Here is a 17,958-nt window from a genome sequence, read left to right on the forward strand (position 1 = left end):
TGACGTTGCCCTCCTTGTCCCTTATCGCATACATCTGGTTTTTGCCTATGCCTAATTTCTTTTTGCCGCTTTAAGGCTTCCCCCGTTCTTTACAGCATGCTCAATTTTCTCCATGTTATACTTCCTTATATCGGCCACCTTGCGCTTATTGGTTAGCTTTGATATCTCGGCAAATTCTATCTGGTCTGTTGGATTGGAAGCTTTCATACTCTGGCGTTTCTTAATCAAATCTTTCGTCTCCTTAGACAGCTTACCGGTATCCTCTCTAACTATCCTACCGCCTACTTCTATAGCGCACTCAGTAATGCTATCTCTGAAATTATCGTTCATTGCTTCTAGGGCAATGTCGCTATCCTCGGTTAGAGCTGAATATCTATTCTGTAGCGAGATCCTGAACTCTTCTGCCCTCCCCCAGGCTACATAAGTGTTTTTAAAAGAATCATAGACGATCAGTGCGATTTGTGGGGTAGGGTTTGGGTTATCATTGGTGTACTCCGGAGACAGCAGCCTTTGTCGATGACGGGTTCAGGCCATGTGAGCGGATGGAATGATCCGTTCTGTCAATCAACATCCTCAGCTCCACTTTTTCGATCTAATCTGGCAACCGTAGTCCAACGAGTTCTGCCCTATCTAATATCCCCCACGGTCCACCTGTTGTATCGTACCCTTCCTTCGTCTTCCCTATCCCAATTCTCTCCTCTTTCCACCATGCCCTCAAACCTAAAACAAAATTTTCCAAATTGGAGGTTCCTGTACTAACTCATTGAAAAGGAGGTGAAGAAAAAAGAATAGGGGAGGTAGTAACCCCCCCCCCCTCCCCCATAAACCTGGTTATATGGATTGAAACCGCCCGCCGCGGTGGCTCAGTGGTTAGCACTCCCGGCTACTGAAACCGAGTACCAGAGTTCGAACCGGACCATTTCGAATTCAGTGTTTACTTTCAGTGTTAATGCATAACACGCAGACTAGTCAAATCACCACCAATACCAGTTTGACCTTGCAAGGCCTTGAAAGTCATTCTCCGACACCTGGAGAACTCCGGAGTTGAAGCCGGGAGAACGGAGCTACCGCTATAATACAATGCTGCGTTATGTACGCTGGCAGAGACGAGGCTTCATACATTTACTTTTAATTCAGGACAGGTCTTCGCAAAAAGAAAAAAAAAAGGCGCCGACTGGCGATTCTGACCTGCGCAGGCACTATGCCTACCACCACCAGCAGCAGCCTTCTCAAAACAAAAGACTTTGCGGATTTTGAACCCTCTACGTCGCACGTGCTACATTAGCAGGGACGGCGCAATCTATCAGCGCCTCCATGACCTGTGGTGGACTCAGGGGGCTTCTAGAGGGCAGGAAACGAACTATGGGCGCCTTGGAGTATACTGCGTGATAAATAAATAGTTGGTTCACAGGAAAGGAAAGGCGCAGTACCTAGCTGTCACACTAGTTTCCGGGGACACCTGAACCACGCCGTAAGGGCAGGGAATTCTACGTGATTGAAGTGGTTTTTAAAGAACGTCTGTCAAATACTGTGTATGAAACACTGACCGTTCCAGGTGGGGGCACGAGTAGCGATGTCACCGCCGCGAAAGGGAATTTATTTGTCATGAAGCCCTTCTTAAAACTTGTGGCTTAGTTATATATCCGCTCATTAAAACGATATTTCACTCGCAGTGCTCTTCTTAAAGAAGTAAAAATGTCATAAGACTGGCCGCTTTGGAAGTGCCTTCTAGGACAGTGATTTACGCAGTGTATGAAAAAAAAAAAAAGTTCGATTTCCACTGGAGGCATGTGACTGATTTTTTTTTTCTACTTCCTAATCGAACACCTTCATGATTACATTCTTTCACATTGATCAACATATGGATAAAAAAAAATGTATCCTATGCTTTCCTTGGTTTAAGTGGCTGTTGGACCCTGTGTACAGTAATGGGCGATAAGAAAGTGACGGTTACGACTGGTTATACCATTTATAGCGTTAGTACGAAAAGCAACAAACATTACACTTTACATTATCATGGCCATATTGTTTCAACGCCATGCTGGCCATAAGCAATAAGGCCACATTTTTATTTATTCGCAACATTTTCTTCAGGAACAATTTCGTCTTCGATAACAGGACAAAGAACAGATTCTGTCCGTATGACAAGCATCCTGTCATTCATACACTACTCAATAACTACTAGTAAAAGAATGCACCATTATAGAGTCGGCGACAGCCCAGATATTTTATGCGTATCTAAACGTGCCGAAAGGTTAACCACAGCCAGCCAACTCATTAAGCACCAATGACTTACGAGACGTGCATACAACTTAAACCACCGTAAAGTGATACGAACGTTATGAATAAGCTAAACGTGCGAAGCTTGTGAAGAAACTGCAGCTCACTAGCAAGCATACGCGGCACTCGCAGCGCCCCATGAACGGCACCGTTCAGACACAATACTGGAGCTGCTCCGAAGTTCAGTGTAAATGTACAATGCATGCCTTGTAACCGAAACCAACAATCTGGGGAATACAGACCTTACGCCTGGATCAAGTTACCAAAGCTAGCTAGCCACTTCTTTTTACTCCTGAGCAGGTCTACGCCAAAATGCTGCACACTGAAATTCTTAGAAATCCCAGCCATTGGCCACAGTACGAAAGCGTCTTAAGCATGTTCATTATTACTCCCGATAACTACTGAAGAGGTTGTTGGCCAGTAAATCACCAAGGCGGAAATGCAGAATCGCCATGTATTCGCTTTGTCGGTAGGCATACGTGCAGAATCGTCACCCACGTGTTTTGTTCATAATGGCGCGCACTCTAAGTTAAATAAAGGTTGATTGGTTGGTTTAACGTCCTGGGGTTCTTTAACGTTTCTGGGGTTTAACGTCCCAAAGCGACTCAGGCTATGAGAGACGTCGCAGTTGAGGGCTTCGGCCGCCTGGGGTTCTTTAACGTGGCTGGCATCGCACAGCGCACGGGTGCCTTGCGATTGATCGTGCTCTAAATGTGCAAGAATTCGCAAGTGCACTTTTTACTGAAAACAAATATGTCGGACGCTGAAGAACAGACTTAACGTAACGAGACGATCTGAAGTTCTCCCCACCGCCGACACCCCCCTTTCAGGACGTACCTTATAAGTGTTCTAGCGGTCGCTGGCGATGGTATAGTGATAAGGAGCTGACGAAATCATCCCTTACATTGATCGCATGCAACTATTCCAGGTGTCTCGTAACCTAACTAAAATATATTTTTGTCCCTTGCGCCAGGACTATTCTGCCGTTTAAAAATTTTCGAAACTAGCATTCGCCACTGCGCACTTTCCACAACGATCTTGATCTGCAGTGCCAACAGAGCGGAATCGCGTTTCACTTCGTCATAACAGTCTGTCCTCCCCCCGAATCGCGCGTATCTGTTCGGTGCCGTTTAGACTCTCGCCAAGGGCGTCACGTGACCTCTTCACGCTAAGCACAGCTGTTGCCGGCACGGCGCACGCGTGCGTCTGCGTGCACGCGCGTCGCTCGTGCTGGAGTCGAGCGAACGGGCGAGCAGGCAGGCAGGCGAACGCACCCGCGCGTACGGCGAGACAGTTGGGACAAAGCGACGTGCAGCGCGCGTCGACACGAAGCGCGGCATTCCGGCGCGGAGGAAAGGAACGCGAGATCGAACAGTAGTGGCATCTGCCGCCGTAGAGGTACTGACTGCGACCCTTGGCCGTTCGTTTCCTCATGAAAGAGACCGGAGCGACGACTGGCGGAGTTTCCACCTAAGCACTGACCGCGCATACCGCCGAGACGGAACCGTTCCGACAGGAGCCCCGTTCTTCTCGCCGAAAGATGCTGCTGGCCAGTGAGAGGTGAGAGCGCAGCAAACTGCGTCACCACTGCTCCCCGTCCTCCGTTTTCCTTGAGAGAGTTGCTAGTCTCAGGGACTTCGAAATTTACACTTTCTCATAAGCGTTCGACTGTGTTAACGTTAACCGGAATATCCAGCAGGCTTTTCTACGAATTAAACGCATCGGTGGAGCTGATTTTCTTGTGAACCCCGCTCGGCTGAATATCCGTTTCGAAGCAATGTCACGTCCGTGGCATTATCCAGCTGCTTTGGAGGTCTGGTTCCGCCTAGTATGGAGACTGCGATATTCTCTACAGCCGGACAAGAGGTTCACCATGGAAAGTGATCGTATAGCTAAACTAATATATGCGGGTGCTATACGATAGCCCCAAAAACGAGAGCAGCTGACAGCGTGGGCCCAGGAAGTCCATTTTTGAAACTGCGGCGGAAGCCTTACAATAACATAGAAGATCGATAAAGCAGGAGAATTTGGAATAAACAGAAGTACTAGTCAAGCTCAGAATGGGCACTTTTCAAAAGTTGGGCACTCTCCACATGCCGCAGCTCAGCTGGCGCGATTCGGCAAATTTCAAATATGCGAATATATATAAGCAGTTATCAGTATGTCCAGGACCACGGCAGGAAAGAAAACAAAAAGACAAGCAAGGAGATAAACCTCTGTACAACAGTCTGTGGGTTTAGTTTCCTCACTCCACTTATATGCTGGTGCTCTTAAAAATTAAATATGCTAGCAAAACAGTGCGCCCAGAGAAACCATTTTTCGACTGCTCAAAGCACGTTTGCAGAAAACAAAGCTGCAACATTCATCTGTTTGACTAGTAGTGCAGACAGAACATGTATAATTAATTCGTGTACCTACGCCCAGAAGACGCTATATCGGGCATCACACTGAATACGTTAACATACACTATAAGCACGCTGCATATTTAATAAAACATTCGAGCTGTCGCATTCAATCAGCACAACAAACGTCAGAAGCAGAAAGTGAGCTTGAAGATTCCGCCGCCGTATGCATCACTGTCGACGATAATATGTTAATTTGATAGTGGCACCATTAGGTCACCGGACTTAAGAAAAAGTGTCAAGTAATTTCATATTTGTTTTTAATAAAATGACGTTTTAGTCTGGGAAGAACATCTGTATTACTAAATTATTGTTGCAACAGCATGTGTATACACTTCAAACATAGGATACCGGATGACTGCAGACACTGGTACAAAAAGAATACCAATGTAAGCTAATAAAATTGGCTGCCCTCTGAGTAACCTTCGTTTAATACTCTCAAAATAATAGCAGTTGAAGTGGCTACGGATAAGGCGTGGTTACTAATATCTATACGGCATCATCACCACGCTTTTAGCGTAGGTAACAATTGCGAAAACTTCTTAACAGTAATGCCACTCAGATGATGTTTGCTAGGAACCAGTTCCAGCAGAATAAACACAGCAAAGTCTCGCGTTTAGATGGTTCTACTCCGTCTCAAAATAAAAAAAAAAAAAAATAACGAAACACTGTAAACGTTAGGTTTCGCTGAAATCACTCAGAACAATGTGTTCTGGGATAGCGATGGTGTTTTCTCTTGCAGCTGTATCGTTTAAAAGTTCGCGTTTTTCTGGATCGACCTATTCGGATCAAGGCCCAGCATAGAGCACTTCGAAGGAGGCTAATGTGGTGACATTAAGCGCATGCGAGGCGGTACAAGTACGTGTAAAACGTCCGCACAGAAACAGGCTGTCGCTTCTGAGAGCTTTCACAACGCGTATCAAAGCGGATACGGAGAAACAAAAATAAAAAGGACTGCCACAGATGGCGACGCCACTGAGCTCAACGCGGCTTTACAGACCGCTGATACGATCGGTCCTGAATCAAGAAAAAGTAATTATATATATATATATATATATATATATATATATATATATATATATATATATATATATATATATATAAAACTATAAAACGAGAGTACAGGTATAACCCAAAAAAAAAAGTAACTCTTCCCGCCTCTAGACGTGCATGATTGCTTAGACAAAACATGTGTCGAACGAAAGAAATAAACATAAGGGGACAAAAAATCCTTGCCAAAAAATTCCATTGAGTGATAAGATCTAACGCGACAGCCTACGCTGGAGAAATTTGCTAATATATCTGCACTTTTTATTTATTTATTTATTTATTTATTTATTTATTTATTTATTTATTTATTTATTTATTTATTTATTTATTTATTTATTTATTTATTTATTTATTTATTTATTTATTTATTTATTTTTTTGCCAACGTACCCTTCCAACAGTTTATGACTATATCTGATGAAGTTGTATAGCTGTGTTCAGGGGGGCAAAATAAATTTCACAACAATATTACGGTAACGCAACGCCGACAGCGAGAGTAATCCTCCTTTCCGATGTGTATGCGACCAGCCAATTATTTTTAATTTCTTTTTTTCTTAGCGGGTCCAGTCACCAAATGTTTGCGTATTGCGTAGTTCATGCTCGCTTCAGCTAAAGTGCCTCCTTTCTGACCAAACGCGGTTGTGAGTTCGTATATTATACTAATCGATGACGAGGACAGCGTAGCAGAGGGTGACAGAACGTTAGGTGGGCGGATGAGATAAAGAAGTTCGCAGGGATCAAGTGGATTCAGCTGGCACAGGACAGGACTAATTGAAAACGTACGGGAGAGGCCTTAGCCCTGCAGTGGACATAGTCGAAGTGATTATTATTATTATTATTATTATTATTATTATTATTATTATTATTATTATTATTATTATTATTATTATTATTATTATTATTATTATTATTATTATTATTATTATTATTATTATTATTATTATTATTATTATTATTATGAAACGACCATTATGCCGCGGTAGCTGAGTCGTTATAGGGACTCGTCTGGCGATCCCAAGGACATGGGCTTTACCCGGGCCGCCGCGGCCGCTTCCCGATGGAGGCCGAAAGCAAGGCACCCGTGCAAGTGCGATGTGGATGCACGTTAAGGAATAACAACTAGTTAAAATTTCCGGAGCCCTTCAGTAAGTCATTCCTCATAGCATGTGACTGTTTGGGACGTTAACATTCATTCCATTGCATGAAGAAAACCAGTTTCAATTTAGCAGCCATTCACAATATATTTAATGATGATTCCCACATTCTGGAAACACTTGTCAAGGCACAGATAAGCCAAGAGAATGGTGCCGTACTTGAAATAGCTATAATAGATGCACAGATGCTTTAACCTACAAATCAAAGAAATACTTTTGTCTTTACTTCGGCATCACGCTTGAAACGAGTCTCACGGTACCACTTGTGCACAGAATTCAGAAAAACAAAAACAGAACTCATAAAGCTTGTTTCCGCTTCTGCGTATGTATTAAGCCTCACTAGCTGAGTAAACGTCTTCCATACCATATTTTCTTGCATGGGTAAACTTGCGTGACCTATGCGAAACATAACAAGTAGTGTCCGCTCTCTTTCTCTCTCTCCCAGAAAAACAATCACTGTGAAATTGAACCTGAACTTTCGACCTTTTAACGAATTTCAAACATCCATCGCTATTTTTTCATTTCATTATTTCGCCTCTGTCTGTTCTTTCTTCTTTTCTTTTCTTTTTTTAATAACGTAGGATCGCCCTCCCATTATTTTGGTACGTCCGACACTCTTCGAATTCCGCGTGTCAGCTCTGGGGAGTACGCTCGTTCTTCGCACGCACGTGCACACACGTCCATGAACGCACGCACACACGAACACATGGGGCAGCGCGAAAACGCAAGCAACATGTCACGAGTAGCTTCAAAGAAAAAAGAGCGGCAGAGATCGCGCGCTGATGAAGGCGCAGCTGGCTCGCATTGTGGAGGCTCAGAATCGTGCGTCAGCGAATGCTCTTCATTAGTCTACACAGGTACGCGTTCAGCGACTGTTTCTATCCAGACAAAAGGATTGGTGGAATGGCTGCCTCGCTAGGTGTTCACTTGTGCACGTTCTTCTGGTGTTAGGATGTCTGACTGCCCAACGCGAGGCCGTCAGCTTCGCCAGAGAACTATCCCACTTTCCGCGCTTCGACTCTGAAAGCGACTACCCCAATTGCACGGACTCGTCACTTGCCAAAGTCACGGCGTCAGTTGTACCCGGCCAAATATGCAAACCGATTTCTTCAAAACTATCAATATTTCATACGATTTGCTTCAGCAGCCGCCCCAAGATGCACTATTTCTATCTTAATCTGTTTTTCACTTCCCCGTGCGACTTTCTCAGAATTTTTTCTTTTCTCCCTTAAATCCGATTTCTCTGTTGCTTGGTGGGCATAAATGAGAAACTGTAGATTATGCTTCATCAGCTATCATGGTTAATCTCTTGATCAGAGATTTTTTCTCTGGCTCACTACATTTCGTTCTGCATAGGAGAGGTGGTTTAGAAATGTAAAGGCCGTTACAAAATGATGTAGAGAACAGCTAAGGGGCAGATATATGTGACAAAACAAATGCTAAAAGATAGGGGGAACGAATAATTTTTGAGGAGGACACGGACAAGCCTTAGAGCTCTTCCATTTAATTTCAATGTCCTAGAAAAAGTGCAACATAACATTCGAACGATGGTACTGTTGCTTAGCGCAAGGCGAGATGTTCAATACACATTTCATTTTCCGCGGCGCTTCCGTAAGAGTCTCAAACTTCAACTCATAAATTGTCGCAATTTACGGCTATGATATCTGGTAAGCCTCACGTTGCTACGCTTGGACTACGTGGCACGCTGTAATCGAGGGCTCCGGAACAGCAGCGACGCTCATGCGACACGCTGGTGTCTATGTCGGTCATTTGCGTGACGTCACAAGACCCAATGTCACGGTCACACTGGCAGGAACTGTCAAATCGAGTTGCACTCTCGAGATCAGAGTCGAAGTCACAGAGTACCCTGGAACCCATGTCAGACACGCCACTTCTAGGCTACTCAGGCACGTTCGTACGCCTCGTTTAAATCATATGGCTGAATATCCATGTCGGCAAGTCTTCCGAAATGGTAGGAGCTGCCAACTTGGTCAACACGTAAGAATCGGACCCACAGGAATCCTTAATGACGAGTTAAAAATTAATTAATTATTAATTGTTTATTAATTAATTAATTCGCCTTTGGATAAAAACGATCACTAGATCGAACGTCTTTTTTTTTTTTTTTACATCCGCTAACATCACACGTTACGCGGGTGTTTTTGTATTTTGCCTCTAATGAAAAATGACTGCCGCGGACATGATTCGATCCCATTATGGCCTTGAAATATGCAGCGGTGCACCAAATTCGCTAAGCACAACGGCGGATTTGCCGTAGCTGATACTCTACTATTTTCGCATTTGCATTTCACAAGTCCTACTTTTCTATGCTGTTAATCGCTCTAACGGCACAGGATGCCACATTTCTTCGCCTAAATACATCGCCTTAACACTCCAGACGCACGGGTTTGACCACAACTATACGCAAGGGAGCAACGGAACTATAATTACGCCCCTTCGCAAGTCTATTCGCGCCAACACATTAGAATCGTGTTCACCGTAAAATCCCGGATAGAAAGCAGTACACACGCTCAATCTGCTATTTCCTGCCGACCTCTAAACAAGAACTCCGGGAACAAAGCTCCATGATAAGCACAGCTGTGACTTCCTACAGGAAATAGGTACTACTCATCTATTGGGGGACATTGCTTTTCATTCCGGTGAAGCTAGGTAAGAGTTAGCATCACGCCCATTTCACCTGTCGAATCTGAGTTGACCCAAGTGCCTTCTTGAGTTGAAAGACTTCCAATTCACCTCACCTATTTCCTTAGCTCTTTCCCGGTGCCATATGTTCCTTCTGACACCTCTCTCATTTGGCAGCTATAAATTTGATATTTAGTCTTAAAAAAAATTAATTAATTCATTCATTCATTCATTCATTCATTCATTCATTCATTCATTCATTCATTACACAGCGAACGGCAAGGCCCATGGGCGCTTTCTACTGCCTAAACAGGCGTTGTGCCGTCGTATGTCGCAACAAGATAGCCTAGGCCACCTTGTTAGACCATGTGCGCCTGAGCTCACTAGAGTCGAACGTCGAAGCCACTGAGATAACTCGGCGGTTTTGTTTAAGACCCTTTTTCACCGAAAAACCGGATAGTGCCTTGTAAAGGCACTGAGGATCAAGCCCGGCACCTGCTGCAGGTGAAGCGTGTTAAAACTACTTAGTCATCGGTGCGGGGCCTGAGCTCACTTGCGTCCGTCTGGGAGACGCTGCTGTGTGGACGTTCCATGGTCAACCAAAACACGGTCCGCTCACTGAGGGTGTTGAAAACAGTTAGCAATCGGCGCGGGGCCTAAGCCCACTTGTGTCTGCCAGGGCGACGCTGTGTGTACGTTCCATGCGCATCATATGGACACCATGACATCTATGTGACATAGTGCACTCCATTATTGCAAATATACTCCGCCTTGGGGAACTCCCCTAAATATTTGACCAACACCACTCCCACTTCGAGTTATTGATCAATTCGCTCTCGCCCAATCATCCGTTCTGCTCACCGTCCTGGTTAGCTCAGTTGGTAGAGCGACTGCCCCGGATAGGCGGTGGTCCCAGGTTCTATCCCCAACCAGGATGAATTCTTTATGAGACCGGGATGAGAAAGCTTTATAGCTTTCCTCCGTAGCCATATGGCTGCGCTTGGGTGGATGTGAGGGAGTAATTACTACCTTATTACGCTCATTGAGCTATCCGAAGTGTACTATAGCAGAGCCGTCCCGTCCGCGCCACAAGAAAAGACAGCAAATATTGCAGCTTTCTTTCCTTTCCTCTTTCACTCATTTATCCGTTCTTCCGTTCGCTGACGCTGTTTTCCTAGACACAGCGGCGGGGCTCCGCACGTATAACGGGCGCCTACATGGAGGCTTCGCAGAACTGACGGAGATGTTTTTGATCGGAGTATTCCACGCCCGCGTGATCCAGTTGGTTACTCGCGCGAGGTACAGACCGCGCGCAGCTCTACAAACGCCCATACAAAACGGAAGCATGGTTCGTTTCATCTAACGGGGAATGCGGCCGTTTCGACGCGATGTGGCCTGTGTACTAGCCCTTCCCTGCTAAAGCAAACACTTTCCGCCATGTCACACAGCCAAGTTTGGCGGGCGGGTGATTCCGCCGCGCATGCGCAAAGTGAGACTAATAATGTAAGGCGCATTCGGGTCGTTACATGGTAGGGAATAGAAAGCGACAGGTAATATGAGATGCGGGCTGCGCTGATATATGTCTGGCGTACGATTTCCGAGAGCAGTAAGAGAAGGTAGCGTGCGTTTACATGAATGGAGTGAAAGGTAAGGCGTGTCGCTCAGATAAAACGTTTAAGAGGCATTTGCCATATGAATTCTCTTTCACACATATTATAGCTATGAAAATGCTTCAGAGCGATCATTTTTATTCCGCCCTTACATTGAAAGCCTTGTTGCAAATCAATGCGGCATGTGGATTTTCACGGACACATCGATTTGCATGGTGAAAAATCATATCGAATTCTTACTGCTCCGTTTCCTAACCGGTTGACGATCAGAGCAGCAGGACATTGCGATGTTACACAATGTACACCAAGGATAAGTATAGGCGGCCTTATAAAAACTGGCCTAATTCACACAGAGAGGTCAATTAGGCCCTTCAGTAGCTGAGCCGATTACACAAGTCGGAATTCAAAAAGCGTGAGGTGACTTTCCATCTCTTTAGGTTGATTATAGCCTTCCCATGAATCATTTTAGCGCTCTAGATGCTTTTGATCTGTTACCTGAAGTTTATACAGAAAAAATATCATAAAACAATACAGCAGCGAGGTTCTTAAAATTTGCTGTACCTGCGAAACCGGCCGTCTTTTCACCAGTGCATACTCTAGAATGTTGCCTCTCGCACGCTTACAACCGCTACTATATGAACAATGACATCGGTGGCTAGAAGAAGCCATTTTGTGTCCAGATCGCTATCGGCGCAAGCGTTGGGAGGAATTACTTTGCCGCGTCGCCCTACGGATGACGTCTAAACAAAAGAGCTGTCTGTTCGGAAACGTGTTAGGATCCAGACAAGCAGCATGAGTAGTATCTGCTGATCCGTACTGGAGAAGGAAGTGGGCACAGTCAGAGAAAGAGAAAGACAGAAAACGGGAGGTAATGATGTCTCAGTATAATATGCTACACGCCCGGTGCTATACGTTCAGTTCTAACGCACATGTGCACGCTTACCTCCCCCACCTGTACTCTTCATACACCTGTTAAGACGGGCGTCCGCTATCACACGCAGTTTTCCAGCTAGGATAGCCCTATAGTTCAGATAATCAGGTCATTCAATTATCTAGGCAAACCAAAGTTTCAATCGATCTCCCATGAGTATGACGTCGAAGTGATTGAAGCCACGTTGAAGTAGAGGTTTTCTCAGGTCTCTTATGACAGGTCTGGGTCATGCGCTCATCTGATAAAAAGGCAGGGTTTGATACCACAATAGACGCACATTCAAGCGTAAAGCATACGCGCCTCGTAGTGCAGTGAGAGTAGTCAAATGCCACTCTTTGGTGCATAAATTCAGGCAATAGTCTATGTATGTACAGTGCAGCCATAAACGGCTTTTTTCTATCCTTCGGCGACAGACACTGTGTCGACAGAACACAACCGCTGACGGAGGCAAACTTGTGTGGGACTTGGGCTCGCTTTTCATCGCACGTGATATGAGCGACTGCATTTCTATGATAGCTTAATCAGGTTTGTATGCACGTCAAGCACAAATTTCGGCACACTCATCTTTATTATCCCTTTCCTCGCGCTCCTCGTCACGTGTGCGCGATAACTAACAAAGAAACGACGTGACAGGACGATCTTTGAGCATGCTTACACTCTCATACCAGCCTCTTTCGCCTTCATCTTTCGCACCGCCGTAACTAAATTATGATTTAGCAGTCAGCCATCATTTTTCATCCGGTAACTGGTTATTTCACTGCGATTTTATTTTTACTAACACATCGCAGTGTCACACTATGACATTCGGCTTTTAAGCCGAAAGTCGCCGAATCCAATCCCGTCCAATGCCGGCTGACTTTAAAGGAGAATAAATTTAAAAAAAATGTCCGTGTTGTGGGCGGTGCCAATACACGTTAAAGGGTCACGGGTGGTCGAATCGATTCCAGCGCTCTGCACTGCTGCGTCCCTAAAATCCCTACATGCAGTTTTGGGAAGCTAAACCAAACGGTGATTCAAAACGCATCAAAGAATGCTTTTCTCTGCTTCCAATCCATCCCGTCTTTGATGCTCGGTTAATGCTCCTTAACCACGTTCCAATTCAGTCTAATTACAGCTTCAGTTAATGTTAAATCTCACATTGCACATATATCGCAACTTATTCTTCCTCTCTCATCATATGCGCAGGAAATCAGCACCAGACGCTTTCTAGCCAGATCGACGATTGACGTGCGGCATTCTCGAACAAGCAGTCAAGAGCCATGCGACAGGAAGGCGGGGGCGGTAGCGGCGGCCGCGCCGTCAATGGGCCTAAGATTCGAAAGGATTCTGCGTCACCCGGAAGCGAGGCCTCACCGGAGGACCCTCACCATCCGCATGGTCCGCTATGGGCGGGACATCGCACATTCCTCAGCATCTATCGAGACGATGACGGCAAGCTATTCGCCCACCGGGATTCCTCGTTTAACAGCGCCCCCGGTGAGGAAAGGAGCATCGCCTGGCTCTGGATGGTCGTGTGGTGCAACTGCTTCATCGTCATGGGCATCTCCCTTCAAGGCTTCAGCCTCGACACACTGGTGAGGCTCGTTCAGCGTGAAAACTGAAGTGAAGCTGTTTGGATGAGCCTCAGATGGTCTGAATAATTATATTAGTTGCAAAATTTTTTGTACTTTTTTTTTTCTGAGCCCAATTTTTCGTCCGCACAAAAGCTCGCCTCAGTAAGGGCAAATCTTATATGGATGACAGTCCAGATAGCGTCGCCTGCATAACTATAAGAGCTCTCAGCTTACTTTATGCGGACAACGTTTAAAAATTACGAGAGCACTGTGGAATCTGCACTGCAGAAATGCGAACGCCTAAGCATTGCTGGTGCTCACGGTGCATCACGTTTGCTCTCATTATCATTTCAACAAAATGCACAGTCATTAACACTGCTAATGTCATCATTGTTATCTGCAGCGTCATTTTCATCACTAGAATTATGATGCGGATTTCCTGATCCCGAACGTGGCGCAGTTGGTTAAAGCGCTCGGCTGGGGATCCAAGGATTGGAGGTTCGATTCCCGATAGAGACAATATTTGTTTTTTTTTTTATTCTTAACTATCTTCCTCACGGCAGACAAGGAGAATTATGATATGCGTTTCATGATACCGGGCGTGGCCCAGTTGGTTAAAGCGCTCAGCTGGAGATCCGAGGGATGGAGGTTCTAGTCCTCAGGAGGTGGAGACCATATTTTTTTACTAGCACTAGTTAAGGTGTTACATGTTCTTTTCCGGACGGACAGGGTCATGACCGAGAGTATGCGTCATTAAAAGATTTTTCATCCACGCCTAACTACGCCCATGGCACGATTATACCTCACCCGACGTCGAAGTAAGGTCGCAATCGGGGGGATAATTCCGATCTCTGACCATGTTTGCAGTCTTCTGAAGTAACGTATCTGATTGGCTGGAGCGGTCTATTAAATATACGTCATAAATATGGCACCACTGAGCTCACTCCTCGCAGACAGTTTGAATGTGGAAGGATTTCGGGGTTTTCGTTTTCGATTTTCCCAGCAGCACAGTAGCCGTTCCGCGGAGAAGGATAAGTTAGTAGTTTTCCTAAAACAACGTATCCGTCCTGACTAGTTAGAAATTTCCTTTTAGCGTCTCTTTATTATTACGCCTTTCATTTTCCTTCCCATAAATCAACAAGCCGTCCACAATTTGATGTGGCCTTCGCGTTAGCGTCCATGTTTTTTTTCCGTAGCTCAGTGCCCGAATATACATATAATTTTTCCCTGTGTGATATTGGTCAACTGTTGTTCATCACCCGAGAGGGCCTGCCAAATTCATTCCGTCCCGTTCTTATTCATAATTCTAGTTTATCACTTTCGTGGCCCGCATATGTGCTAACTACAATCCCTGATACTACCTGCACTTCCAGTACTTCACTGCGCGTCGTAAAGGTTTGTTTTCTACAGACACCTGATCTAGATTTCTTCACATAATTTTTAAACCTCTCGTTCTGTCTGACCGTCTACATTCTCGATTATTCTTCTCGCTTCGGCCTCTGAGTTACTTACCAAAATCTGTGCCATCATCAAACCTGCAGTTGGTAACGTATTATTCAATGGTTTTCATTCCCAACTGCTCCTAATCCACCTTTATGGCTTCTGCAAAAATGGGAATGCAAAACAGGCATCGTGTCTCCTAGCTTGATACCATTCGTTATTAGTAGTCTATCACTCTCCTTGTAGAGCATTACGGTTGCTCTCTGAGAGCTACAGATACAGCTTCTACGCCTTTGCTACGATAATGCCCGCTGGTGAGGTTTCGGCTGAATGGGATACTTGCACGTAATCTATGAAGGCTGCAGACCTCTTCTTCAAGGGCTCCGTGGGCGTCACGATATTGTTCACTGGGCTGCTGCATGCGGCTGATGCTAGCACATTGATAGCAGCAGAACAAGTTTGCAATAACCTAGACAATAGGCGTTTCGGCGTCTCCCTCGCCTGATGTGAAAGTCTGATCGTACATAGTATAAAGACTTGCTATGTTCTGCCTAAGTCTACGTGGCCTGATCGATGGCTTGAATGTTGTTTATTGCGAACACTGTCCTTACAAAAGCCAGCCTGGACATTTGAAAGACTAAAGGCTAACGTCGCTCTGATGCTTTTAACGATTATCTTACTAAATACCTTGTTAACAATGGACCGTAACTGATCGATTTGTGATTTTTCAATTACTGAATGCCCCACGTCTTATGGATTAAGATGATTCTGGTGTTTTTCGCACACTGCGGTAGTCTCGATGTTGCGAGGCATTTGATTGTCAGAGCGGCAAGTTATTTAGCGCAACGTGCCCACTGTTTGCCAGCAAATATGCAAGCACGTGATCCTTGCCTGCCACTAATCCTCATGGCGTTTCGCTTTCAAAGCTTTCCTTACTACCTGTGGCGTGCGCAATGCGACGGCACCATTAACTTCACCATTAATATGTCGATTAATTCTGCTGCTGTTGAGATTTGTGCAGAATTATTCGCCTGGTTTAACTATCTTATAGATATTGGCAATGGCACTGCCCTTAGATTTTTTGCCGCACATCTAACTTTTGAGAAATGGATGATTTTCTCTTGGGCCCTTTTATGCACCCGTCCCTATGTATGCCCAGCCCGACCCTATCCGTATTTTAATTTCTTTCTTCACTTGATCATCATCATCATTCCGCACTCTTTACCAGCTCTAGCCTAGCTATGGGGTTGGAGGCCTCTAAGTAATATTTTTTTCAGGCAACCCCTACTTCTATTACGCCAACAAGACATTCCGCAATTATGTCTGTGAGATTCAGATTATCATTATTCACTTGAAACTAAGGATATCGCCTTTCGCTACACCGCATCTGCTCTTCAGTGAGATCCTGAATACCGCTTTCCATCTTACCGCTATATCAAAGACGAATGTACCCCTTCTTATCAGTTTCCCCACTGCTCAGCTTAAATCCAGCCTACGTTTGTACCTCATGTACCTCAAATAACTGAGTCCCATCGCGCCCTGCACTATGCCAGCATGGACGCGCAATATCAAATCTGTCCCATTTTTAGTCTCGCCGTTCAGGCTCTTCTAAGTTCACGTTTGCGGACGGAATTATTCATCACCCGTGAGCTCTAATAGAAACTTCTCCTGCACTATTCCTAGAACCCCCGCCATCGACTCCAGCTGCGTGGTCATCTGCATGCTTCTTGCATTCTTTGGTTTTGAAACCGCCGATAAGCAGAGAGCACGGATTTTTCCGTGCTGACTGTTGATACATGGCCGGGTCTCGATCACACTTAATTCACTGCAGAGAAGTAAGGAGTACAACTAGCTACTGCTGCTCCTGCTGCATGGAATTTAACGTCCCAAAGCGACTCAGGCTATGAGAGACGTCCTAGTGGAAGACTCCGGAAATTTCGACCACCTGGGCTATTATTTTAACGTGCACTGATATCGCGCAGCAGACGGACGTCTTGCTTTTCACATCAATCTAAAAGGGAGGACAGCTATCTCTGTTATCCACATGATCTTCGACTGAAAAGCGGGAAGAAGAGGAAGGGTCGTAGTGGACGAAGAAGATAGCGGCGATAGGATGCTAGGGTAATTAGTGCACGCACACACACACACACACACAGTGTGTGTGTATATGTATATATATATATATATTGTTCTTTTAATGCGCTTCGCCGGGCGTTTTCCCTCTCCTCCCTCTCCTGGTGTGCGTGTGTATACTGTTTGTTGTCGCCGCGGCAGGTAACATCTCTGCCTCACCCGTTTCCTTCCCCCTTTTCATCCTCTCTGTGAGCGGTGTTAAGAAGATGCGTGTAAGTTCCTGTACTTCGTCCTTGAAAAAGACCGAAGCCCGAATATATATATATATATATATATATATATATATATATATATATATATATATATAAAATGAGGAACTAGACGTGTACTTTTATACTTGATTGCTAGATGTATGCACAAGTCAGTAACCGCGTCATACTGATCCAGTTTTCTTTGAGTATTGAGAAAGGCAGGGCTATATATAGACATGTGAGGAGGGAGGGAGAGGATTCAAGCGCCTTATTATAAGCAGCGTGAGCCAAGATAAGGCGTGTGAATTTATGACAGGTAATGTTTCGACATATATAGTTACGACAGCATGCTGGGTCACTTCTCTGAAGTATCACACCAGGCTTTATACGTCGTGCAAACATGGACTGAGCAATGGCACTCACTTCCGGCGTTGCTTTTTACCGTGAATTTTCCATGCGTTCTCACCGGAAGAACCTTAGGTGTGACGCTCTGCGAAGGACTTCACATGGTACCGGTACTGTGAGATCTTCCTGCGTGATAACATTGTAGTCACAGTGACGTAAAACTAATA

The 17,958-nt window shown here is 45.1% G+C and overlaps 1 protein-coding gene across 1 annotated transcript in view; it reads left to right on the forward strand.

Moving 5' to 3' along the window:
- Nucleotides 1-3,496: 3,496 nt before the first annotated feature.
- The window catches only part of LOC146208356 (MFS-type transporter SLC18B1-like), a 41,243-nt gene continuing 26,781 nt past the window's right edge, over nucleotides 3,497-17,958 (forward strand). Inside the window, exons 1-2 of the mRNA XM_084592896.1 lie at nucleotides 3,497-3,840; nucleotides 13,255-13,643. Coding sequence (XP_084449022.1) covers nucleotides 13,329-13,643 — 315 coding nt within the window. The 5' untranslated portion in view covers nucleotides 3,497-3,840; nucleotides 13,255-13,328. The remainder of the gene's footprint in view (nucleotides 3,841-13,254; nucleotides 13,644-17,958) is intronic.

This window comes from Amblyomma maculatum, chromosome 1 (genome assembly GCF_055883805.1).
Source record: "Amblyomma maculatum isolate TAMU_Amacu chromosome 1, ASM5588380v1, whole genome shotgun sequence".
Lineage (NCBI taxonomy): Eukaryota > Metazoa > Arthropoda > Arachnida > Ixodida > Ixodidae > Amblyomma > Amblyomma maculatum.